The following is a 26,248-nucleotide window of genomic DNA, read 5'->3' as shown; positions in this document are numbered from 1 at the left end:
TGTTCTTTATTATATGCAGTGAATATGAAATTTATTTGTGAGTACATTTGCTAAGTAAAGAGTAAGAGTTAAAAGAAATTCTTTGAGCCAAAACCCTTCCTGCATGCCATACACTTGCTTTGGAAAATGAGTTTTTGGTGTATATTTTTGTCATGCAGCTCTTCCTGATTTTCCCCTCCTTCTGACAAATGCTTTGTTATAAGGAGTTTGCATTGTACCTCCAGAGCAACCCTGAGCACCCAAAACTGGAGAGTCTTTCTGTTGAGCCTATAAACTCTAAATCATGTGATGGCTCCAGGTAACTTCTTCATATCTGGCTTTTGGATCCCTACCTTAAAGCTTGTGACAGCATAGAAAGAAATGCTTCCCTGAAAAGTGAAAAGGTTTACCTTCATTTTATCCTTTGAGATATTAGGGATAAGATTTGGGAAATGGGGAGTAGCTGGGCTAAAAACATTTTCATCTCTAGTACCATTTCTGTTCTTGTGTATGAGAATCAGTAGTTGAAAGTGATTTTACATAATACTTTCTCTTCTTAACAGCCGTACTTTCTAATAATTACTTTTTTCAGAGACCATTTTTCTTTTCCTTTCCCTTCAGAGTCCTCATGGTGTGCCAGTACGAAACAGTGGGAGTCCCAAGTTTGCTATGAAGACACGACAAGCTTTCTATCTCCACACAACAAAACTGACCAGAATTGCCAGACGTTTATGTCGAGATATCTTGCGCCCTTGGCATGCTGCAAGACACCCCTATCTGCCTATCAACAGTGCAGCAATCAAAGCAGAATGTGAGTGTGCTGCACCTGGGACCTCCTCGCCAAGGAGTCCTTTGAGACTCCTGTCCTGTGAAGTTTTGAGTTGCAGCTTGCTGAGATGCTCCCTTGCACGTAGCTAGTGCTTTCACAAAACCTAGCTGTACTTGCAGAGCCTTCTAACCGATAGTAGGCTGGGCAAAATAACTTTGAAAGTTCAGGAGTTGTTTATTTTAAAACATTTCCGTTTCCTATTATATGGAGCATTCTCTGTGTTTGTGTCCTGTTGCCAGGATCTGCTTGCCTCGTCTAAAATTCCTTTTAACGGCAAAGCTCTTTCAGGACACTGAAGTTATTCACTTGGTTTTGCTATAATAGCTAAATGTCTTCACCCTCTGATTATTTTTCTATGTTTTACAGGCACAGCACGTTTACCTGAGGCATCAGAAAACCCATTGCTATTAAAGCAAGTGGTTCGAAAGCCTTTAGAAGCAGTACTCCGGTATTTAGGTATTAAAAAAACTAAATCATCACATGCAAAACCCCCCAAAACAGGAAACACCCTCCTAGCTACTCTGCTTACCATTTGGGTTTTCCACTTGGATCTAGATTTTAGATGCTCATTCTGCATTCAAAACAAACAACCAAGAAACAAGGCACAAAAACCCCCACCCCACAAACAAAAGAAAACATGGAACCCATCTCATTAACTTGTCCTTTTTACTTTTCCTGTGCAGAGACCCAGTGTCTCTGCAATCCACTCTGGGCTCATAAAGCTGTATTAGAAACTTTTTAAGTGAAGGGAGGGATGTGTTTGCTGTGGCTTCTGATGTGTATGGAGACAAGTTACCATCTGCTAGTGGAGGCACTAACATCATGTTTTGGGAACATTTGATTATTCATTTCTTCTGGTTTTGGGTTGTCTGGAGGTAATTTGTACAGTTGGGTTCTCCAGGAAACCTCTTGGTTTTAGGACAGCACTGTGTCCCTCAGCTTGTGAATCAGTTAATGGCTGTTCTGTGCTGAATCTAGACAAGGGGATCATACTTCTGTTTTTCACTTTCCTCTTGGGTTTTGGTGGTTGGGTTTGGGTTTTTTTTTTTTTTTAATTACAATTTTCTTGAGGACTTTTGCCTCATGAACTGATCTGTGGGGCTGGACTGAGTAGCTCTATCCAGAACTTTGGTGTAATTTTGAGCTGCTGGAAACATCCAAAGTGATGCTGTGTAACATGCCAGCGCTGACTCCAGACAAATGCCAGATCCTTTTCCCCAGTGCTCCCTGTTGCCCTGCAGACATCCCTCAGGTTGTTCTGGCAGCCAAACACAAGTCTCTCCTCTTTGAAGGCTTCCAGCTTAGCAAGGAAGTCGATCGCCTTTTTATTTAGATAAGCAGCATTGGAGTTGATTTTTAGGTTTCATGTTTTTGTTGATGAAATATTGGAAGGCTGAGTGTGTGTTAAATATTTATTGCTTCTCTGCTGGGTGTTGTACTTCTGCTGTGTACTAATGGGATGCATGGATTGAGAAACCTTTGGAAACATACAGTACAACGAAAGAGAGCAAATGAAGGGGGAAGTTTGCTGTTGGATAAAATCCTTATTTTAATAATTGTACAGAAAGTAGCATCAGATTGAGTCTTCATTGCACTCTGTCAGGGTCTCCACCGGATTACTGAGCTGCGAGAAAAGAGTGATGGAAGTGGAAGGAGGACTGGCAAGGAGGTTTTTTCGGTGGTGTTAGTGGCTTTGCATATATATCTTACTCTGCTGTTAGACCTGCGAGGGAAGACTCAGTTGAAGTTCCCACTTGCTGTTTCTTGTAACTTTCTCAAAGTCTTTTTGGTTGAAGAGTGTGGGCTTGATGTCTGCCTTGGCCCAAAACTTGAATTCAGATGTTATGTTCTTTATATAGTGGATCTTTGAATCTTCACCTTTTTTGCCATTGGAGAAATTGTATTTTTTATAAACATTTTTGGCAAACTGGCAGAGTTGTAATTTCCCCAGAGTTTAGGGGTATGTTGCATGACCAACATGGTCAAAGTTGGGTTTTAGTATACAGCACCCCAAAAATCACCCCAAATTATTGGAGATTGGTGTTACAAAAGAAGATACAAAGTGCTTTTGCTGTCAAACCTTTTTTTAGGATAATACTATGATAATGATTTTAATGTCTTCAGTAGTGGTGAATTGCTAAATATATGGAAATGCTTTATATCAGTAGCAATCTCAAAACTATTGACTGAGATAATTTCTATATAAGAGGAGGTGTACTTGGTCACCTGGGAAGTTTGCAGGTTGATTTCAGATTTATAATTCCAGTATTTTTGCTAATAAAAAAATTCTACTTTGCCATTTTCCACCAGAGTCTCATCCGTGTCCTCCAAAACCAGATCCTGCAAAGAGCTTGTCCAGTTCTCTCAACAATCTGACTCCTGCTAAGTTTACACCTGTCATTAATAATGGGTCCCCAACTATCCTGGGAAAAAGAAGCTATGAACAACACAATGGAATGGATGGTAAATATTTTTCCACAAAATTTATGTTCTGTCTGTAGGCTTTTTCTTCTGTTCTCTCGGTATACAAGGAGATTATCTAAACTCATAGTCCTTTATATAAATTCCGAGTTTCTTATTCTTGAGGGAGGTTATTTTTAACTTTTGTAAAAGCCACCTGTCCCATTTCTCGTTTTGGGTGAGGCACATGGTGTGTACTGCCCAGGAGGTGCATGCACACAAAGTCACTGTGCTAGTGGAACTCTGCCTGGCTTGGCCAACCTTGCAAATGGAATAGCAAAGCAGAAACTTCCCTTCAGTTTTTAAATTAGTAGTGTGAACAATACCCTAATAGACTTTTTGAGTGATGTTTCCCTTGCTGGCCCTGTTACTGACCACCTCTGTGCTTGGGCTTCACCTCTTCAAGAAGAGGAGGCAAGGGGAAGGTGTTTGAAGTGGGAGGTAGAAGCAGGATGTTCCTGACGTGGACTCCAGGTCTCTGTTCTGAAGAATTGCTCTTGCTTGAGAGTGTCAGGGAAGAGAAAGTGCAGCCTCTATGTCAGATGAGGATCTGTTGAAATGGTCGTAACGGGAGTGAGAACACAGAGGGTAGCTCTCCTTAACAGGGGAAAGGAACAGTTGGTGTAATGGTGACTCCAGCCAGGAGTTCCACATCCAGAGAGTCTTTCTCATTTTTTACCTTTAATTTTAACTTTATAAGTAGCTTATCTGAAATATAATTACAAACATTTGATGATATCTGATTGTGTTTTAACATTAAGAACTTTTAAAACTGCTGCTGTTCAGGTTGCTGATGTGATGTTTTTCTCTTTTCTGTTCACTTGTGCTCTATCAGGCAACATGAAGAAGCGCCTGTTGATGCCTAGCAGGGGTAAGACCTTGAAGCTGCGCTCAGCTTATGCTAGGAGAGTGATTTTTAGTTTCATCTGCTGGCTTGTCTGTGCTTTGTGGCTAATGAGTCTGTGTGCACCTTCTGTGTTGATGTCTAAGTGTTCCTTGGGTAACCACTTCCACCCATGGTTTTGCTGCTCACTTTTCAGGCTTTTCACATGCAGGCAGCAGGTTGTGCAACTGTACTGAAGACACGAAGTCCTGTGTTGAGAACTGATTCCTAATTCCTCAAGTTGACAGAACAGCCTTCCAGCAGTTCTGTGAAACTGCAGGAAGCTGTGATGGTTGGTTTGAAAATAGGGATTGTTTCACTGTTTGACTTCTAAGAAAGCAAAGTTTCACATGTCTTGAACTGCTTTGAATTCACTTGGACCGAAAGAAATAGAAGACAGTATTTACATCAAGTCCCAAGTTCAACCCTCTGTATTTTCCAGTGAGAGTGGACAGTTCTCACTGGTGAGAGGCTGTCTGCACATTCTCTGCAGGCAATAGAAAATTATTTTCAGAATTTCCACTGGTTAAAAATTAATCTGTTCTGAGTACTGAAGAGATGTCAAAATCTTTCGTTTGTGATAATGCAGGAAACTTCACCAAGCTTAGTAGAACGGACCAATTTTGAATATTTAGGAGACAGACAACCACAAAATGTCACTTGTGAACAGGCAGGCACGAAAGCTTACATGTTGCCATGAACTGGCCAGCACTGCATGCCCTGATGATAATCTTTGTGTTTCATGGCTGAGACAGTGGATGCTTGTTACCCATATTTACATGCATGCAGATATGAGTGCATGTGGAGAATACAGCAGTGAGGACAGTGGTTGTTCTGCTGTCTTGCTCTCCTTGGGAATTTATTCCTTGATACCCTGTTGCTGAGTTTCTATGTGCTTTGTAACTTGTCTTTTGGGAAGAATAACAAAACCCTGCTACTTTGGTCAGTTTGGTTGCCTCAGAAGCTTCGTCCAGTAACGAGGGATGTAGGTGCAGAGTAGCTCACTGAATTTCCACAGCTCCTGGTGACTACCTGCTTATGGGCAGACCTGCTGCTCCCTGCTGAATGTCCTCCTCAGCAGATGACACACTTAGAAAGCTCAGAGATGTTGTGGCCCAAAGGAGGGAAGAAGAACGGATCCTTCCCTCTGGAAGGCTCTCTCTACATAGAGCACTGGACCTGATAACCCGACACGGTTTTCTGGAAACGGAGGATCCCTGTTTTAGTGTTCCACTCAGTTATAACTATTGCTGGAGCTATCTGCAAAGATGATTTTAGAAAAGTACCTGTTCCTCAGAGTTTGTGTTTCTCTGAAGCAGGTGTGTGCAGGGTCTGTATCTTCCTGAGCACCTGCTGCTCTACCTGTTCTGTCTGTTCTCAGCCAGCCACTGAAATACTTGCTGGAGTACTTGTACCCGTAACTGCTAGGTAGCAGAATCCAGTTGACTCCCAGAATCTGTTTACCTGCTGGGGTAGTGAGTGTTGACTGGATATTCTTGTGAGCAGTTCAGCTTTAATCTGTTCATTGAGATTTGTGAATGGAAAATGTTTGCCATGCTGCAATTTTGCATCTGGAGTATTTCCTGAGCCTGGGTTGCTGGAAGCTTTGCCAGGACCGAGAGGGAAGGCAACCACCTGCAAGAAAACAACATTTACAGAACTTGGATCGAGATCTGCTGGGTACAGGGAAGCAGATAGTGGAAGTCTGGTGGATCTCTTTCTGTCCTGGTGCCAGTTTGTGTGTGTTGGTGCCTCTTAGCACAGGTTCCCAGCTGCCTTGCGTGTGAACTGGTAAAGCTTGCATGGGCATGGATACAACTGGTTTCTTGTGCCATGAAAGGACTAGGATTGTGGCACTGAGGCTTCTCCTTGGTTTTGGATGGAGTCATCCAGCCTTAGTAGTCTGGGAGGGCTGCTGGCAGGAAGGGCACAAGTTGGAACTGCTGTGAAGAAGAGGTGAATGGCAGTGAGAGTGATGAAGCCTTTTGGCCAGAATTTAGGAGCCAGTGAGTGAGTATAAAAGGATTGAAATAAACCCATCTATCCAGAATAACTGATTTTTGGATTATAGTTGACCTAAAATAGTAGAAAAAGATTTGAGAGTAACCCTGACTTGTCAATTGGTCAGATTCTGCATTTACACAGATACTATGGGAAATTGGGAGTGTTCCTTTGTTATTTTCCTGTTTCTTGTCTCCTCTTGACATACTGAGTAGTTTAGGTCACTGTTGGGGAGTGTAGTGCAAAAAAAAAAAAAAAAAAAAAAAAAAAGGTGGTGTTAAAGTGTCTGCACTGAGAGGCTGAAAATATTCTTTCTGCACAATTTTAGGTGCAGGAAGACTCTTTGTCCACCTGTGTTTAAATAGTTTCCAAAGAGATGTTAACCTAGTGTGAAATGGTATCTGTTATCCAGGAGTTTTTCTGTTTCCTGCTGATGTGCTGCATTGGTGGCACCTGGAAGACATCTTAGGGTTTGGACAGGTCACTGTGCCAAAGTCTGTGACAGGGGACAGTGGACACTGTTATGGTGGGCTTTAGCTGAAGTCTCTGCTGGTGATAAAAGCCTTGTGCTGCTGGGCCATCACCTCCAAACACAGGGGAGAAGTCTGAACACTGGAAATTACGGCATGTGATGGTTTTGAAAGGCTTTCCTCAAGGCCAGGTTGTAAAGCAGAATATAATCAAGACGTTTATTTGCAGGGAAGAGCCAGGTAGCAGCTTATGTCTGTAGTGTAAAGCATTAAGGTACATCTTTATACACGACAGTTGCTGAACTTCAAGAAGTAGTACACATTTTTCCTATGGAATTCTGTCTATTTGGTTTTTTTTTTTTTTTTTCTCTTGATACTGTAGTTCCAGCTAAGTAATTTTAACTTTTGTTTTTCTGACTCATCTCTGCTTAGCCCTTGAAACCTGAACCTTTTCAAGCTCTGAATATGATTTATCTGGCCAGGCATTTTGAGTTTTGATCAGTGCCTGAATTCCAAGAGCAGGAAAATAGTCTTAATCTCATGTTCTTACTGCCTCCACTTTATTTTACAAAAAGATTGTAGTTCTTTCATCTATTTTGTTTTCCTCCTCTTTAAATCATGTTGGAGGCATCATTAGGCATACAGTACACTTCCCAGCTCTTCTTCAACATTAACTTAACATGGACAAATTGCTGCAGAATCCTATTTTTGGAACATGAAAAGTACATGGAGTCTCATAAGCTGTCAAATAGAGTGAGATGTTAGAAAATTAGTAGTTTATTGCTTTTTCAGTAGTGTTCTGGAGCTTGACTGACAATCTTTGCCATGAAACTTCCTTTGGGGGGAGAGAGAGAGAGGATGTTTTGTGTGCAGGAACCTGTTTACTTGATTCCTTCCAGCCATGCAGTGTGATACTTGGCTATGCCAGTTCCTGCTGGGGGAAGGGAGAGAGCATTGTTAGATTTTTATTTTTCTCCCCTCTCTTTTACACCATGCTGGCTTTCATCTAATCAAAATTGTTTTTCAGGGTCATCACATGCACTCCTAAAATTGGCAGAAAGAGGGAGAACATGAATGAGTAGCTGCAATAAAGGGAAGACTTGTCCCAGCAACAAACTTGCATTGATAACATGGTGGTGGATTGAATGCTGAAAATTGGAGAGGGTTTATAGAAGAGCCATGAAAACAGGGAAGGGACTGGAAAACACATTTATAATGGAAAATGCTTCTATCAAAGTGGAAGTTGTAGATGCTTGTCTCTGCTGACAGGAGCAGCAGAAGTCTAATAATGGGGGACTTTCAGTCTAGCTGGGAGTGGAATAACAAGCTGCAGTAGCCAGAAGGTACAGTTGGAGACTTTGGCTGGAAACAAGCTACAGATTTTTGAGTGAGGTTAATTAACTGTTGGAATACCTTGCTTCTGCTGCTGGGGATTTCTAAACCCAAATAGAATGTCAATCTAATTTAACATGTTCTGGTTCATTGTTTTTCACATCCTTTTTGGGAAATGTGAATGAACCAGAAGTGGAAGCATTCATCAGCCTGGCATGGCTTTAGTTCAGTTATCAAGAGATGAGCATGGCAGTGGATGTACTGTTCTTGAGCAAAAGCAGCTGTTGAGGTGGAAAGATAGGGAAGTTCTCCAACATCAGCTATGTGGGGGACCAAAATTATCTCAATATTTTGTATATACATGTGCGCACACACACACACACACACACACACGTGTGTGTATATATATATGTATATATATATATATATATATATATATATATATATATATATATATATATATATATATATATGTTTTTTTTCTGGCTGACTTAGACTTGCAGAAAATGTGGACTTACCTGTATGCATAAATTGCATTAAAATTCTGCCTTTGTCATCAGTGACCCCAGCTGTCTTTCTAAAAACTGTGGGATAACCAGCCAATGGAAATGTGCTCATCCAGGAATTATTGTAAACAGCAGGGAGTTCTGGTCCTTTAATAAATGGTGGGGTGCTGGGGAGAAGGCCTGGCTTTAGGTGTTGAAATCCAGACCCCAGTAATGCTGACTAGTGGCAAGAGAGCAAATGTTTGGTGCCAGCTGCAGCACAGCTGGGAAGAATGTCAAGTTGCTTGAACTGCTTTTTGGAGACCCCAAGAACCATGTGCCTGTGCAACTTTCTCACTTTATGATTATTTGCCTAAAGTAATGATTATTTTTGAGAATTTCATATGGGATTTTGTATTCAGATGCTAAGTGAAACAATTTTCACTTGCCTTCAGTTTAGCCTTGATACTCTGATTATGTTCTTTTGGTGTTGTTAAGAAAGATCTGAAAATAAAATCAGCAGATGGGCATCGTGCTCTGTGGATCAGCTAGTGAAAACTACTTCATTTAGGAGTGATGGCACAGAGTAAGATGCAAATGTTGATTGAGAGGAGAGTGCATATCCCAAGGCAATGGTAGAGAGCAGGTGTAATTAATGTGAGAGGAAATTAATGTATAACAGAGCAAGGGCAGAATTGCAAGTGTCCTGGATAGTACAAAGGCTGAATTTGTAATTGAGTGGAATGTGTGACACATATAATTCATATATATATCTATATATCTAATGCATGCACACACACACATATACATACATACATACATATATATATATATGTGTGTGTGTGTGTATATATATATATGATGTATAATACTCCTGATGCTAAGAACAGTGAGTAATTCAGTGCTTTCTAGTTTAGATAGCTTGGATCAGCAAATCCTAAAGCAGTGAGGTGCATAGTTTTGTCTCCTCTTTTTTTTTTTTACCACTTGGTGTGTTGATTCTGCCAGGCAGAATCCACCATGATGCTCGTTTTGGAATACGAGTGTGACCTGCTGGGCCAAGCATTTTAGGAATTTTAGTCAAAATCCAGTGATGTTAATGTGCTGGGCTTGGCGGAAGGAGCTGGGTACAGACCAGTACTTACCTATCCAAAATTAAAGCTGTTCTTTGCAAAATCTCTCATTTGGAGTTACTGTGTGTTTAACGTTGTCTTGGTTTTATCTGTCCAACAGAGAACTGTGATCACTTCTGTGTTTCATTACAGCCAAACCAGTCTGTGTATCTCTATTTGTTGCATGGGGCTGAGCTACTGTATTCTGAACTATGTGAATCTTTCCCTTTTTTAACCTTAAATCTTTTCTTTCCTTTTCCTTTGCCAATCTTGGTAGGAACTTACTTAGGTAAGTAAATTGCAATTTTAACATTGCTTTTATGTACAACAGAATTTTAAGAACATGTTAAGTCTAGGTGGTGTTTGGCACAATTTATGCTCTGTTCTGCTTGTTGCACTTACATTTCTGAAAGTTTGTAGCCTCTGATTGTTAGAAGGTGGACACGAACAGTGGTAAAACACTCTAGGTAGTTATAAGAGAGGCAAGGGTGCTAAGTGTTCTTGCAAGCTAAAAAAAGTGTGTATGTGTATATGTCAACATACTGAGACTGCCTCGAGTGAACCAATAACTTGAAAGTGAAATCCTTGTTCATCAAGCCTTATTCATGCATGAATTTTTATATTTTTCTGGCTTACTCACAGATGTGGTACTGTTGATGTTTTTGTTACTGCTGGGAAGGATGGAGTCCCAGGAGGAGGATTACTTTTGGAACAGGAAAATGCACATGAAGAGTATATGGATTTTAGAAAGGAAATAGTGGAGTCACTGTTGTGAAAAAGCACGTAATATGCTCTGCATTTGTTGTGATTGAAGATGTGCTTCTGAGTCTTAGTGCATATGACATGTTCTGCATGATGCTTCTTGTGGGTAAACAAATAAAAACCAAATGCCATCTGTGACTAATTGCTTGATGAAGCAATTTTTGTGTGTGGTGGCAGAAGATTGGAGTTAGTAACTTTGAGTAAACACAAGTTTACCAACTCTGAGTTGTGCCCAGGCTGGAAGCTGGGCTACTCTTCCTCCTTGGTTGTGAGGGTCAGTTCTGTACAGACTTGTGTCAGACTGTGAAATGAGCTGTAAATGCACAGCAGCAGGGGGTATGTTCAGGTGTGGAAAAGCACTGGGTGGTTTCTGACCAAGCAGAAAGTTCTCCATGCTTCAGCAGCTTCTTGAAGCTTGCTGTAGTAACTTCATAGGAATATCCCTGTGCTCCAGCCTGTGCTGGGCTCGTGGCTGAGGGTTTAGGCTCTCCTGCTTCTCCACATGGCAGCTGTGTGTTGTGTAGTGTTGGCAAAACAGCAGGTAGAGTGTGAGCAGTGGGAGTAGTTCTGGAGTTCTGCCATCGAGGTGCTGAGTTGGAGGGGATGGGACTGGAGCAGCAAAGAGCGTGTCTAGAGTCAGGCATCCAGTGGGACCAGATGTGCTGGTTTGCTTTCCATTGGGAAATTAGATTCTCCCTTTCTCTCTGTGTCTTGGGGTGCCAGCTATCCCCTACTCCCACAGCGTGCTCTTGGGGCGGTGTTGTAGTTGCTGCTGGAAGTTTAGGCATTCTCTTGTTCAAGTTAATATTTTTTTAACAAATCCAAAAGCATGAGATGCAAATTACATGAGATTGGAAAAGGTTGTTTGACTGAGAGGTGGTTTCCCCATCCTCGAAAGATAACACTATGCTGCAAAGTAGCAGCAGTAACAGACTTGTGTTGCTGTTTGATTGCAGTCCTTCCTCACCTGTATTTCTTTGGGAGAAAGTATATTCACCTGCAGCTTTGGTACTTCAGGAATTAAGGGATCGTTAGGGCATAGTAACCTGCTGGACTGGTTTTCATCCAAAATCTCTGTGATTGTGCTTAGCTTGAGGAGCAGTTCCAAGGTCCTTGGCACTGAGCTGTAGGGAGCAGACATGCCCTGAGGGTGCCAGTTAATCTCTGTGCAGTGATCAGCTGTTTTATTGCCATTTCAGTAAGGTGTAGAAACGTCTGTGGCAGAGGACACTTATGATTCTCTGCAGCTATTCCTTCAGTTGACTTTGTCTTCATTTTATCCTCTGGGGCTTCCTCTTTATTTCAGTGTATAGAGAAGACTGGCAGGAGGAGTTGGATGGCAAGAGATTTTCTACAGCTTTGGGTTCTTTTCATTGCTATGGAAAAAAAAACCCCTGACATTTAGTCTGGAGTTTTCAGAGTATATTTCAATTTCTTTGGCTGAAAAAGAGTGGAAGACCTGCTTAGATTAGTCACTGCGCACCTGTACACTTTCTGGTTTTGAAAGTTTGGCCAATCCTGAAAACACTTCCTTTTGTTGTTTGTGTGGCTTTGTGTTGTTTGGAGGAGGTCAGTGTTGGTGCTGATGTGGAGCTGTGCAAATTCAAGCAGTTGAACCTTAGATATCATCAGAAAGAATAATTTTCTACCCTGTGTCTTCTCTAGACATTCCTCCATAAAATATAGTCAGAGCTTTTTCCTCCCCTCTGGAGAGGAGCTGCCAGAATTGTTGTGTTTTGCACCTCATTTAAATTCTTATGCTATCTTATTTTTAACCTGCTTGTGGATGCATGGGGAGATATCTCTTAAATCTTTATCTGTGAAAGTGGAGCAAGCACATGGAGCAGGTGTGAGTCTGGCATGGTGAGTTCTTTGCCTGTGCCACCACACACCCACAGACACAGGACTGGTTTTGTTTTTAGAGGTGCCTTTCTCACAGGCTTCCTCTTTCACACAGAAGCCACCAAAAACTTTTGGGTGAGAATCCATTGTCTCCAGTCCAGATGCATCCTCTTGACTTGTCAGCAGTTCCACAATGGGTTACAGATGTGCTGTCTCTCTGCCACTATTTGGTGATGATTGTGCATAGAGGTTGCTCATTTAATAGCAGTGCTTTGGCTGCATATGTTCTTACTGTGATATTTTTTTTAATTGCAAACTGAGTAAGGTCATTTTAGTGCCTGTTTTCATTCTTTCAGACTTCAGTTATTGAAGTGTGACTAAAGTGAAAATTCATGGATTAATTCACCAATATTAATATGCTAATTGATACCTTATTGCTGTGAAAGCAAGGGTATAAATTGCATTGAAGCTGTAGCTTTGTTTTGTGTCCTATTTTACTGGAGTAAAAAGTTGTCATGGGCAGCTTTATCTTAGAAATGGCAGTTTGGGAGGGAGGTGTGTTCATGTTGTTAGCACTGCTTCTGTGCTGCTTGAGGGCTCTGAAGCTTTGGGGCTCAGAGCAAGCAGCAGTTCTGCTCAGCCTTTGTTCAGTTTGCACCCCTCAAACAGAATGGAATATTCTGGTTTAATCCTGGTGCTCGGAAATAGCACTGTTTACTGTCTGTTGTACATCCAGCAATAGTCATTGCAGCAGCAGCCACATATCAGGACAGTCTTTTCTGGCATCAAGGATGTTCTTACTACAAAAAAAGAACTGATCTGGAGTGTGGGTAAAAGAAAATATGTGGCTTCAATCCAGGGACTCTAGCATCAGTTGATTTACATCTCAGAGTTTCTGTGAATGGAGAAAACGTAATCTTTCAGTTATGGAAGGGGAAAGAAAGTAACAAGTGCTGGAGCTTAGCTCTGAAGCTGACAGATTCTGGTTGCATCCTGCTGGCTGTGCTGTTCCCCAGCATCTGTGGAGCCCTTTGTCCATCCATGCCAAACAGCTGCTCACAGCTGTGTTTTGGATGCCATGATTGCTCCCATGTAAAAATAGATTATTATCTGTTGCCTGCACTGCCTTTGTCAACATCCAGAGGTTGTTACTGGCCTTCTTACTGGTGCTTGGTACATCTGTCCTACAGGCTTGATGGAAATATTTTTGGCAGCTATTTCTTCATCTCTGTGGATACTTAGGTACAAAAATGCAGCAAGCACTGAAGCTGTGTGTCTTCCCATTTGAAGTAGCTAACAGCTTAACATCTATACAGGGTGGAAAATAGCCTTGATATAAACTGATGATTCTAATGTGGTATATCATGATATACTCAATGCTCAGAAAATGTCCCGTTTCACCCTCCTTGCTCCTGACACTACTGTGCCCTGTGTTTCCTGTTACACTTGATGCAAGAACAGTGTGTTTGGTTGTACCAATGAGAACCTCCAGGAACCTGCTGGAGTACAGACCGTGAGCTGTGAAAGTTCATTCTTGCTGGTTTCTTGAAAAATTTTTTCATCTCAGCTAACACACTAGCAATAGGAAGGTTCAAAGATCCTATGAATGTGAAAGCAGAATTCATCCTGAGACCTTTTGCAGACAGCAGTAGCATTTGCTGATGCCTGTCCCGTAGAACCTGTTGGATTTGCTGCACTGACATTTTGGTTCTCAGCCAGAAGGGGCTGAGGAAGGTGGTTTGGTGCACAGATGCTAATGAAGTGGAGTTTTCTGGGAACGGTGCTAACAAACAGCTTTATTGAGTCTCCCAGTCCATTCTGTGCCAGGCCACGCTGCCTTACAGCGACACGCCTTTCCCTCAAATCCCCGGAGCTCTGGGAGTCCTGCAGGCTCCTGTGTGTGCACAGTACAGTTGAGGGCAGTGTGAGGGGGTACCTGATAGCACAGCAAAGCACCTGGTCCCAGCGAGCCGTGGTGCCTGGTGCTGTGTGTGTGCCTGGGAAAGGGCTCTGTGATAGCTGTCGTGGTTGTGCTCTGTGCCTGAGGAGGTGTTTACTCGTGGCAGGCTCAGCAGATATACTCTGCTAACAGCTTGTAGCTGATGTCTGAGCTGAGGAGTTCCTGGGGGACCCAAGGAGGAAAAGGAAGATTCTGTTTGTTGCTGCCTTGACAGTGAATAATGCCTTCCACTTTCTCCTTCTTGACGTCAGTAAATTCCTCAGACTAAAAGAGAACGTCAGATTTTTCCCCAGACGCACAGCAAGCCTGGGGTCTGAAAGAGGAGATGTGCTTCTAGTGCTAGTGTGAAGCAAGGTTTGAGCAAATGGAGAAGAGACTGGGCGAGTAGAACGTGCTTGTGACTTGGGGCCTCTGCTCTTCAAACCACGTTGTCAAGGAAGCTTTTCTCAGTCACCGTTCTAGGAGGGCAGAAGTCAGTTCAGTAGGCAACTCTAGGCTTAGCAAAACAGCACAGTTGTAATCATAGCTGCGTGTGTTTTGATTTTGTACTTTTTTCTGTCTTGGAAAAGCAATGGTCTTACCAGCTCTATTCTCTTTCCTGTTTGTTAGGTCTGCCTAACCACGGACAAACCAGACAAATGGTAAGAGAATGTTCATTTAACCAAAACAGGGAAAAGAAGAATTATTAACCCACGCTAGATAGAACACCCCATTAAACCGTAGTGCTTCACTTCCACCTTTGCTGTTTGCAGCTGGTCATAATTCCCAATTCACTGAAAAGGGAAAAAAAATTATTTTGGGGTATCTGAATCATCTTAGTGGTTAAATACAATTTAAACCTCAAATCTATCTACCTATATATCTATAAATGAGATCCTGTTTTGAACAGAGCATTTTGTTTCTGATCATGCAGAAACTGAGTGGCTGCTTACAGCAAAGTTCTGGGATGTGTTTCTAGGTGGAATGTGTTTCCCTGAAGGAGAAAGGTTTAAATGATGGAAGGGTTTGTTTGGAAAGCAGTTTGTTTTTTATTATTTTTTTTAGCAAGTTGGTGTGCAAGTTACCTGCTGAGAATGCCTGTATTTTACGTTTGGTTTTTCTGTTGTTGTTGTTGTTGGGTTTTTTTGTTTGTTTGTTTGTTTTTTGGGTTGTTTTTTTTTTTTTTTTTTTTGAGTAAAAATTATTTGTAGCCTTTCATCTGTTGTGCTGAGTTTAATCAAAGAACATAAGCAAATAGCCAGTCTGATTGATGTGTCTCTGGCAGAATGCTTTCTCACTAAATTGTAAAGGGGCCAGTGCAAAGGCTGTGCATCCCTTTTCCCCCTTGCACATGGCTTAAGGGAAACAACTTCAAGCATGCATTTCCCCACCCAAAAAAAAAAAAAGAAGATTGATGCTGATCAAGTGGAGCTTGCCTCGTTAGCTGAAGTGGCACAATGCATTAGTGCCAGCAGGGTCCCTCTGACACAGGTCAGCCAGCAGCAGGTGTGACTCATGGCCACTGCACAGTGATCACAGGCTTTATTGAACCTGACAGTGTCTGGGGAGGTGAGCAGTGGCCGGAGGGGAGGCCAGAACTTGGGCGTACCAGGCTGCTTGGAATGACAGAGCATTCCTTTGGTTTGTTCCTCGATCCGAAGTGGTAAATTGTATTCCTCCATGAATTCAGCTTCATCCTGTGTCACTGAGAAGACTGGCTATTTGTTTGTGTCTGCTGAATAAACCAACTCAGAGCAGAGGGAGAAATCTCTGATGATTTAATACTTTTTAGGTGTTTTAGGGTAAAACTGTGTTGATTTCTGGTTGCCTAATCAAGTGTGAATGAAAAAATTAAAGGTTCTCATTTCAGGATGGATCATTTGAAATAGATTTCACCATGTAGGTAGAGAAAGGGCAACCTGGAAGCACAGGGGCGCCCTTTCTAGGTATTTCCAAGAACTTTTTCTGGAGTTGTTCTGTGTATCTTGAATATGTGGAGAAAATATGCTCTGTAACCTTAATGAATGGATTTTCTTGGAGAAACCTGAAGGAGTTAAAAAAAAAAGCCATCAGAAAAGCTTTTATTTGAAACCTTTCATTTAACAAATGTCAAATCTAAAAGCAATTGTTGAAGTATTTCAGTGGTCTGCTGTGGTACTGAAGCTATCTTATATAACATAGAGCTGGGCAACTAAGAAATGAAATTATTGCACTTGTATATAGCAGTTTTAAAGAGCTTAGGGTTTTAAATGTGGGGGTTTGTTTGTTTAGCTCTAAAGCCCTGATATTCTACAGGAAGCAGATCTTGCTAGAGCAGTTGATTAAGGCTGGTCAAAAAATAAGTCATTATCATTTTCTGTTTTCTGCTCAGATGTAAAATGAGATAGACACAGGGGTTTGTTGTTTTTTTTTCCCTTGGTTTTTAGACTGAACTCTTCCAAGTCAAGGTGTTAAAATTCAGTTAGTTATTACAATGACCTAACACTAAAGGATTTGAAGTCCCCATGTCCCCACCATTCCTTTTGAGGTGCATCTCCCAGGGCAGACATCTCTCACACAAATGCTCAATTTCCCATTCCATGGGCAGAAGGGGAAGCCTTGGTGCATCTGGGGAGATGGTCTGACCTTGGACAATGGCCTGTGAAATAGCACAATTGAATTTATACCAAGGTGTTTTCTGACCAGCTTTAATTTATGCATATCAAATTTTCTGGGCCTTCATTTTGCATCTTTCCCAGCTGTTCAGTGTTACTGATTTCAGTGGGATTTCTCAATGTGCTGATCAGCAGGAAGAGGGGCAGCAGCACTGGACTTCAGTGATCAAGGACAGCTGCATTTGAGAAGCTTAACACTTTGCTCCCTTTCATCTGCACCTCTCTTAATAACAGCTCATGTTTTTCCAGCTGAGTGTAAGGGGCTTACTGTGAGACTGGAAAATGATGCCTGTGCTGATTCGCAAAGCAAATGTGTTGTTATGGGAAATCTGTGGTGTTCAATACTAAAAGGGTTTTATCATGAAAGCTGCTAAGCTTTGTAGTCCTACATTTGTTTTCAACAATGCATTTAATTCTATACTATCCTTGTTAAATATTGACCTCGCTAGAACAAAAGGGATACGGGTAAGTTTGGTACTCCGGAATAACTGTAAATTCTGATTTTTGTATTTGATTTGCTCTGTAGCTAGATTTCCTTCCCTGAAATCAATAGAGTTGCTCTGGATTTATGGTAGTGGCTGAAATCTAAGTCTGATGCTCAATCTTTTGAGCTTGATGTCATCTTTCAGACACAAGCCACAGATTATTGGTAATGCCTTCCATTTATTATTTGTCCTGTCGCTGAAGTATTGCTGTCCTATTGCATATTGAAGGCGCCTGACTTGTACTGCTTGTGAACAATTGCTTATGTGTGAATTCTGTGTTCAGTCCTGGGCCAGAGGGGAAGGTATTTACCTTAAACTCTCAGCAAGCCATACAAAAACTTTAATTCTCTTTTCCTTTGAGTGCTTAGCACACGTTGCTGCAGGTTTGTTGCAGTCCATAACTGTGCTGTTTTATGTATCACGTTAGGGACCAAGCCGAAACTTGCTGCTCAATGGGAAATCATACCCAACAAAAGTCCGATTAATTCGTGGTGGATCCATGCCTCCAGTGAAAAGGAGGAGGATGAACTGGATTGATGCACCAGATGATGTTTTTTACATGGCCACTGAAGAAACCAGGTAGGAAACGTGGTGTTTCGGAGGATTTGAGGGGATGTCTGTTGTTTTGTGGGTGCTGCAGCTGGCGTTGTGGTTAGAGGGGGATCTTGTCAGCAGGTCTGTGCTTCAGACTGAATGCAGAGACCATAGCCAGTGCTGAGGTGGGTAAAGGGTGGGAAATAATAATGCACTTACATTCCAGAGAAAGCAGATGCTTGTTCTTACTCCGGAGCAGTTGCTGTAGGAGATGGATGCAAAGGGAAGGAAGACTGAGGTGGGAAATCACCTGGTTCAGACCCATCACTGCCCTCGGAGCTCCCATCTCAGTGGGACAGGATAGGGCCCTCCTGGCTCATGGGCGACACTGAGGAGCAGAGCCTCTGCATGTCCTCTTGCATGCTGAACTCTCGCATGACCCCTCAGGACATCTCCACGTGTGTCTGGGTCCTGAAACCTGCGAGTGACAGAGGGTTTCCATGGGCTGAGCTGACTCATTTTTCAGCGGTTTAATTTGCCACCAGTAGCAGTAAGATTTAGCTGCACAGTGTCCTCCTTTGGTGGTACTGCTTCTGCTAGTCCTAATTCTTCTTGTTGGTCTGCCCACAGGATAAAAATAGTAGAACAAACTTTGCTTGTGTGAGTTTCACTTCAGACTGTTTACAAACTGCTGACAGAGTGGTAGAAGCTATGTGACCCCATCCCTAAGGCAAAGTTCCCACTACTGGTATTCCTTGGATGGGAGTGTTGCTTCTGGGTGTGATGAGAAGGTAGAGAAATTGGCTTGTGTGGTTTCCTCCCAAGAACTTGATGCCTCCCTCCTGGGTAACCTTGAGGAAGGTCAGAGCAAAGCTGCAGCCCTGCTTTCCAACCCTGTGACAGCAGAGGTGCTGTCTGGCTTCTGTCTTGGTCTGAAGCCTGGCGTTATCAACGCTCGCACTATCAGTGCCCCAACGGCAGAGAAGCACTTACCTTTCCCTCCACTTGCAGAGATGGACCTGGGAATTACTGGGTGTCTGAACCATTCAAGTAACTGAGGAGGTTGAGAGTTTTAGTGCAGTCTTTTCTGGTACTACTAAATTTGGCACTGCTCTGAGTCTTCATTTGTTCAGCACAAAGGTCATAGTCAAGAGTCCTGGCATCTCCAAACTTCTCCTTAACCTGCTAAGCATTTCAAGTGTCAAGGAACTGTTCTGTGGGCCTAGTATCAAAGATGGGCTTTGTAAAGTACGTGATACTAGTAACATTCCACTTACTAACCACTGATCTATTGGATGATCAGTTGATCAGTTTTCAGCGCAGGAAACACCTTGTTGAAACTCAGAAGACACCTGAAATGAATTTCCTGGTCAGACTTGTTCCTATGGATACCTTTAATTTAACTGTGCATTTCACACCTGCTCATATATTAGCCATGTCTTTCCCTTCTCCTTTCTGTGCCTGCAAGATGCTGTGAAAGAAAGCAGTTATATATGGAGTTCCAAATACAATTGAAAATAAAGTGAGAGAATGATTTAATTTTCAGGGGAAGCAGTTTTCTTTTTACTGTTGTCACTCTGGTAAGGAGGTACTGGGATCCTGTTGCAGCTCTGGGATTCATGTGCCATTGTGGACTCAGGGTATACAGTCCTTAGATACAGGGTGTGCACTCCTTAGATGCTCAAGGCTTGTTTCATAATCCTTCATCTAGGCAGCTCTTCTTGACATCTTCATCATCCAAGGCACATGAAATATAGCAGGTGCATGGTGTCAGCGTGTCAGTACAAGGTCCTGCCCTTTGACCTTGACCTGGACAGAACTATAACAATGTTCATCCAGTGTGGTGTTGGTTGTGACAACAATTTACTGAAGGCACAGAATCTTCTGCTCATACAGAACCACTGACAGAGGCAGGAAGGATCAGTCCTGCAGCAACCACCACACGTCTAATGAAAATCGTGGTTCTGTGATAGACATCGCCTCAGTAAGATCTTATCATTTCCATTTAAAAATAGAGAGAGAAAGAAAAGGAAAAAAACCAACCCAGGCTTCTTTGTCTGACAGCCATGCTGCTTAGCTGACTGATGAGTGGTGAAAGGAGATTTTTGGCAGGCTGTGAAGAGCAGGGAGGCCTGAGCGATGGAGCATTGTCAGTGGCACGGGTTTTCTGTCGGGCATTTCACCTCTAACTTTTCCCTGAACCATCTGCTGCATTCCAGTATCAGGAATGTAAGGCTTGTTTGTGAGCTCTGAAACAATTTGAGCTTTGTGTTGGCTCTGTAGCAATCAATCTAGCTGCAATATCTGCATATCGTCCTCCAGCTGAGGGTCAGGCTGTGTTTTCAGTCACAGCAAGTAGGTTTCCCTGAAGTTTTACACGCTCCCCCTCTCCCCTTTTTGTGTAGCTCTGTTGAGAACGGTGCTGGAAAACTGTACTGCTCTGAAGGAGCAGTTTGAAAAGTTGGTCGAATGAAAGGAATGAGTTTTTGAATTGAAGGCTCCCAGTAAGGAACTTGGCATTTATTACTCATGCAGGCGGAGGCAGTGGGTGACCTGGTCAGAATCTAGCCTGGTCAGAATCATGTGTTTCTGATGGCAGCATGGCTAACGGAGCACACATGGGTGCTGCAAGGAACTCTGCTGGCTGAAGGTGGATCAACTGCAGTCAAACATCTTGGAAAAGTCATTATATCAAGATTTTTTTTTTCTCTCCCCCACCACCACTATGCCAGCTAGTTTTCACCTCACTCTGTGGCCTTTTAGTTTTAGAAGGTGCTGGAGAAATGGGGACACTGGGGCAAATAAAAAATGTGTCTGTGTAAGTGCAGCAGCTTGTCCTGCGCAGTGGGCAAAAAAAAAAAACAAGTGAAGAGATGACCAAATCTGACAAGAAGTGATTCAAAATCTGCAGCTGAAGGTGATGGTTTGTCAGTTCTGGTGGTGCTAAGATTTTGAGGATAGAGGAGGTATTTTGACCACTTTCTTCAGCAGCCATCACACCTTAAAGGCAAAAATCATAGCACAGTGATAGGCATCAGCTCAGTGAGAAGGGCTCTCTGACAAATAAACCAAACCAACCAACCAGAACCACAACCAATAAAATGGGATTTTGGCCCCAATAGTGTTCCCTAAACGAAACTGGGGGATATGTGGCTGAAATGTGGGCTGTAGAGCCCTTCCTCTCTTGTCCCTCATGGTCAGCCAAAACCTTGTTCTGTCAGCAGCTTGTGAGGGAAGGCGATGCTGCCTTATCAGACCCTTCTGTTTCCCCAGTTCCTGAGCTGAAGACTCACAGTGGGTACTGGTGGACTACTCTTGTGAATATTTATTACTTTCCTTTCTAATCTCTACGTGCCTTTGACTACCACAACATCCTCTGTATAAAAGAGTTCCTCATTTTAATTACACAGTGCACTTTCCATTGATGCTGCATTTTTGGGTTCGGATGGGGTTTTTTAATGACACTTTGTTTATCTCTGAGCCTAGTATTAACAAAAAGAAGCAAGCAGTCATTCAGTATTTGTCTCTGTCTAACTTATTTTGGTAATTTTAAAACTTTGGTGTGTCTTTCTCTCCATATGGAAAACAGCTTCCTGGATCTGATAGGACTTGTTGCCAGTCTTGTGCATATAGGGAAGTCAAATACAAGATGTGAACCAAAAATAAAATATTAACCAAATGCAAGATGTTAATATTGCCTATCTCTGGGTTGGGTACACGCAGTGTGGGAGAAGCAAGAAGGGGAAACACCCTGTTGGTGTTGATTTGGCTTTGTAAACTTCCCCAGACCTACCTGCAGCACATCTAACTGATCAAAATAAATTCAGAATAAATCAGTGGTGTGGAAACCAGCTGTCCTGACTATTTCACATGTTCTATTCACAGCAATAGACCCTGGTCCTACCAGGCTGGACCAGAATGCCTTCTGCCCTGCAGGGGAAGGATTCTGGAGCAGAGAATGCAGTTTCCTCTTCATTGGGGGGGTTTATAAATCAGAAAGTCTGAGTTTTCCAGGGCAGACATTGCAGAAAGAACCATTGTCAGCCACCCCAGCAGGCGTGTGCGGGCCCCGTCTCCCTTGGAGAAGCGGAGCAGCCCACGGTGCCTCTGTAATCCGTGCCTTTCTTCCTTGCTGTCTGCAGGAAAATCCGCAAGCTGCTTTCCTCCTCGGAAGCCAAGCGAGCCGCCAGACGCCCTTACAAGCCGATTATCCTGCGGCCCGTGCAGGCAGTGCAGCTCCGCCAGCCCATGAATGATGAGCCCATAATCATCGAGGATTAACGCCGCGGATCTGCCTGCAGTCTCTTCTCCAGTATCTACTTGAGTTTCCATGGCTACAGCATTGAGCTAACTGTTGAAGAGAGGGAACTTTTGAGGAACTGTTTTGCATCTTTTAAACCCTTAAAAGGAACTCAGCCCTGCTCTGAGCCTCTGACCACAGACTGCTCTCTCTCTCTCTCTCTCTCTCTCTCTCTCTTGCACTCTCTCCTTCTCTCCTATCTTTCTTTTTTTTCTTTTTTAGGAGCCTCCTTTCCCTTTTGCTTCTACCCCTTTTGTAGAAGGGGAAGGGAAAGTAAGTTTAACTTATTAAGAGAATGTGGTCTAGTACTTTTTAGCTTTGTTTCCTCTTCTGATGTACGAAGAGCTAGAACCCTTCATTTTGTGACTGAGCTCTCGTTGCAAAGCCATTTTTATGAGGCTGTGTTGTAAGATTTTTCTTTTCTCTTTTTTTTTTAATTTTGTGGACGGTGCCATTTTTTAATTTCATTTATATTATTTCTTTTGTAGATAAATTTCCAATCTTTAACTGATATTTGAAAATAGGAGCTGAAAGCCAGCCCCAGGTTCAGCCAGTTTTCTTTGGTCCTGTCCCTTCTGTTTTTTGGATCATTTTGCACAGCCACTTGTGCTCATGCACAAGACAGACCAACTCAGGCTGAGAAAGGAGTGAGCTAAGAACTGAAGAACCTTGCAGAACATTACACTAACGTTGTGTGCAGTGGAGCCAGGCTGCCAGAATTAGGTGTCCTTACTCTAGTTGCTCTCTGGGAGATGTGGCCCGTGGCATTTCTCCCAGTAACCAGCAGTTTGCATGCTGCCTTCTCTGTGACATCTGGGATCCTACGTGCTGTTAGGCCACCGAAAGCCAGCAGTAGGCCCAGCAAGTGTAATGAATTGCTTTGCTCTGGCTCCAAGAGTCAAGTACACCAATGCCCAGGGACATTTTGCTTAGAACTCTGAACCTGTTTGTGCATCAGTGCTTTTGGACACGTTTCCCCGGATGAGACCTGGTTTCTCTTTAATTGCATTACTGTATGTTTCCCGTTTTGAAGGGACTTTAAATTACAGCTGGGTTTTCATTTGAACACATTGTGTCTGAATTTAAGTGGTTTTTTCCCCCCCCCTTGACATTTCTTGTGTTTGGGGTTTCTTGCATCTCTTCAACTTCTTACGTATTTACAAGTCTGTATCATTTCTTTTTCATATGTCTTCTCACGGCAGTGCATTTGGTGGATGCCCTGCTTGGTTTTGAAAGGATGTAAACTATCATTTGCAACTTGTGCTGATCTGTACATGTACCTGCCTCAAGCAGACACAGCATGTAATAACCCCCAAGTCATTCCATATGTGTCAGCGGTGAGATGAGCCAAAGTTGTATTTGGGTTATCACAGTCCAACCGTGATTCTGTGCAACTCTCTTAACCCGCCGGGTTAGACGGAAAGGAATCCCCACAAAATGAAAACAATTCAGTTAACTTTACTTAATAAACCTGGAAAGTGAGCTTTTGTGAAACATCTGCTTTTTGTCTCTTCTGAAACGGCCACCCTCGCTCAGGTTCCACGTGCCTGGGGCACACAGCCCTGTGCCTTCTGTCCCATCCCTGGGCTGTGTTCTGCTCTCCAGGGTCCCTGTGCCAGCAGTACAGGGCAGGAGTCCGAGTCACTCATAGCTTGATTACTCTCCTGTGCAGTTTAAGCATTTCCTTACGTTTCAGAGGCGTCTCCGTCCCTCCTCCTCCTCCTCAAACTGGCGGCAGATGCGGGGCTGGGCCTCTGAATGAACCCTTTGTCCACAGCAGCTCCTGGTCCTGCTGCTCCGGGCCTGCCTCTGGCATGTGGCAGAGGGACATCCCTGGGGGTCAGCAGCACAACCTGTGGGCAGTTCCGAGCTCTGCGTTGCTCTCTCCTCCGAGATGAGCAGCCTGGGCTCCGTGTTCGCTCTCGTTTGCTGCTCAGGAGTGGAGAGATTTATTCTGTGGCTGTGAGGGACTCTGCACGCTGGCAGGTCTGAGTGTGTCCTGTGCTACAGGTCAGGGTTTCCTGTCCACAACCTTTAAAGGGAGACAGGACAGCCATTCCTGAAGGATGTGCTACTCAGGAAGGGCTCAAAAGCCTTCAGGCTGCGAGCAGCACCGGTGACCATTGGCAGTTTTACTTTGTTGCTATCAATCCTTAGGATGAACCCTCTGTAGGTAAGAAACACCAGCTGCAGGAGGGTTTTGTAGCACTTCTGTCTCTGTGAGGGCAAGCGCTCGTGGGGATTCCTTCCTGTAGCAAAAGGAAATCTGAACACATCACGTTGGAAAACTCTGTGTCTGAGTTGGCCCCTGCTGGGGCTGGGGGAGCTCGGACAGCCCGGGGTGCCGGGGCTGCTGCTGTGCTGAGGATCCCGGGGGATGGGGATGAGCTCTCCATGAGCCCGGCAGAGGCGGCTCCGGCTGCACCGAGACTACAAGAACCACTTGGGGGTGCCAGCCCTGCGGTTTCCAACAACTTAAAAGCTTTCTTGGAGCTGCTCCAGAGATTGCTCCGGGAACGAGTCCAGGCAAGGAGAGAGAGCACGTCCTGTGCTGCCCTAACTTTGAAGGACCCTTGCGTGTCCTTCAATAGAGATGCTGTTTTCTGGCGTGCGGTAGCAGACTCCACTGCCATGTGTTTGTTTCACTGGCTTACGTTTGTAGCAGCTTGGGAGGAGAGGCTGGAAGATACCTTCAGCCACTGACAGAAAGCGCTGGCTCTTGGGAAGTGCAGGGAGTGGTAGGTCCAGGCACTGACCTGTCCGAGCCTGAGGGGTCACTCCCTTAAGCTGCTGCTGTCACAGTCTCTCCTGTGCTGACCTCTCCTTTGTATTCACATTCCTGTGCTGCTGTTGCAGGAATTGCCTTTGGTTATTCACCCTCCTGCTCCAGAGCCTTGTCAAAATAGAGCAACGTTCATAGAGCTGGGGCAATGCCCCATTTTCCAGGTCCCTTCTTCCCCTTGCTTCCCACCTCCCAAAGAGCCCCTGAGGCTGCAGGGGGGAGGAGAGCCTGGGGCTGGGAAGTGCTCGCCCACCCGAAGCAGGCCACGTCTGTTGGGACATAATAAGTTTTGCCACGTGCATTTGGGTCTTTTCCCTTAGCTGTGTGTCCCTTGCATCCCAGTCCTTCACTCCCCTCTCTGCCATGCAGCCGTGGGAGCAGATATGTCACAGGCTCAGCTGTGATCCCTGGGAGAGGGCTGTGCTCACGTGGATGGAGCATGCTGACCTCCAGACTCGGCGCCATGCTTGCAATTTTACAGGCTTAAAAAGAAGCAGGAAGCTGCTCAGGAAAGTATTTAAAAAACAAAACAGAAATCCAAACATTCCTACAATACTTTATGCCAAAATGCTTTTGTTACAGATTTTTTTTTTTTTTTTAAGTTAACTTTGGTATTTTGGGGGCACTTTTTTACATTGCATTTTGCATTTTACCGGCTTGTCAGTAGCAGCTCCCTGTGGTCTCTGCTTTTGCTGCTGTAACATGAAGACAGTGCCCTGACCATAACAGCACTGATGAAACAGTACGAAAGAAAGCAAAGTATGACCAAAATTAACAATTCCGAACCTGGCATTCCTGCTGTGGGAGGAGGGCTGTAACTGGGACACTATTGGAGAGTTGTAAAGCAAAATACATGCTGAAATTTTCTTTTGAAATGGAAATTTGGAGCCGGTGCCAGCTCTGCTGCGGGCTCTGGTTCTCTCTGCAAGTGTTACACAAGCCAGACCTTAGGAAGCTGGAGAGGCTCTTTGGGATGGTGGGATTGCATCATGGTGGAGCTGCTTCCCACTGCCACGCGAGGAGGGGGCACTCACCTGTTCACAGGGGGCATGGGATGAGTAGTGGCACAGGAGGTGTGCCAGCCTGCTGGGGGATTTGTGGGAAGAGCACAAATGAAACCTGGCAGGTTTTGACTGTGAGGAGAAGGAGGGAATTTGACTCATTTACAGAAACTGGACCTTGAATCTTTTCTATTTTCCTTAATCCATCAAGAGGGCACAGACTTAAAAACACCATTAACCCAAATAAGCTTTGGCAGCAGCATTAGAGGGAGAAAGGAAAGATCACTGCAGAAAGGCAAGTCGAGGCATGACAGGCCTCTCTAGCTGGTGAGAGAGGGTTGGTTTGGGGTTTTTCCTGTTAATGTATTCAGTGCCTTTCAAGATGAGGCTGCAAGAGC

The 26,248-nt window shown here is 43.6% G+C and overlaps 1 protein-coding gene across 4 annotated transcripts in view; it reads left to right on the top strand.

Annotated features, from left to right (window-relative positions):
* MTA1 (metastasis associated 1) overlaps positions 1-23,549 on the top strand; it is a 75,255-nt gene extending 51,706 nt beyond the window's left edge. Inside the window, exons 14-21 of one of the 4 annotated variants that reach the window (XM_053950521.1) lie at positions 601-790; positions 1,175-1,264; positions 3,119-3,271; positions 4,104-4,139; positions 9,829-9,840; positions 14,725-14,756; positions 17,661-17,812; positions 21,910-23,549. In XM_053950521.1, the coding sequence (XP_053806496.1) occupies positions 601-790; positions 1,175-1,264; positions 3,119-3,271; positions 4,104-4,139; positions 9,829-9,840; positions 14,725-14,756; positions 17,661-17,812; positions 21,910-22,048 (804 nt within the window). In that variant the 3' untranslated portion in view covers positions 22,049-23,549. Of the gene's footprint in view, positions 1-600; positions 791-1,174; positions 1,265-3,118; positions 3,272-4,103; positions 4,140-9,828; positions 9,841-14,724; positions 14,757-17,660; positions 17,813-21,909 lie in introns of those variants that run through there. The other 3 variants (XM_053950523.1, XM_053950524.1, XM_053950525.1) reach the window with 3 other exon arrangements.
* Positions 23,550-26,248: the final 2,699 nt, after the last annotated feature.

Source organism: Vidua chalybeata, chromosome 9 (assembly GCF_026979565.1).
Source record: "Vidua chalybeata isolate OUT-0048 chromosome 9, bVidCha1 merged haplotype, whole genome shotgun sequence".
Taxonomy (NCBI): domain Eukaryota; kingdom Metazoa; phylum Chordata; class Aves; order Passeriformes; family Viduidae; genus Vidua; species Vidua chalybeata.
Note: the sequence above shows the minus strand (reverse complement) of the source record. Positions and strands in the feature narration are given on the sequence as shown.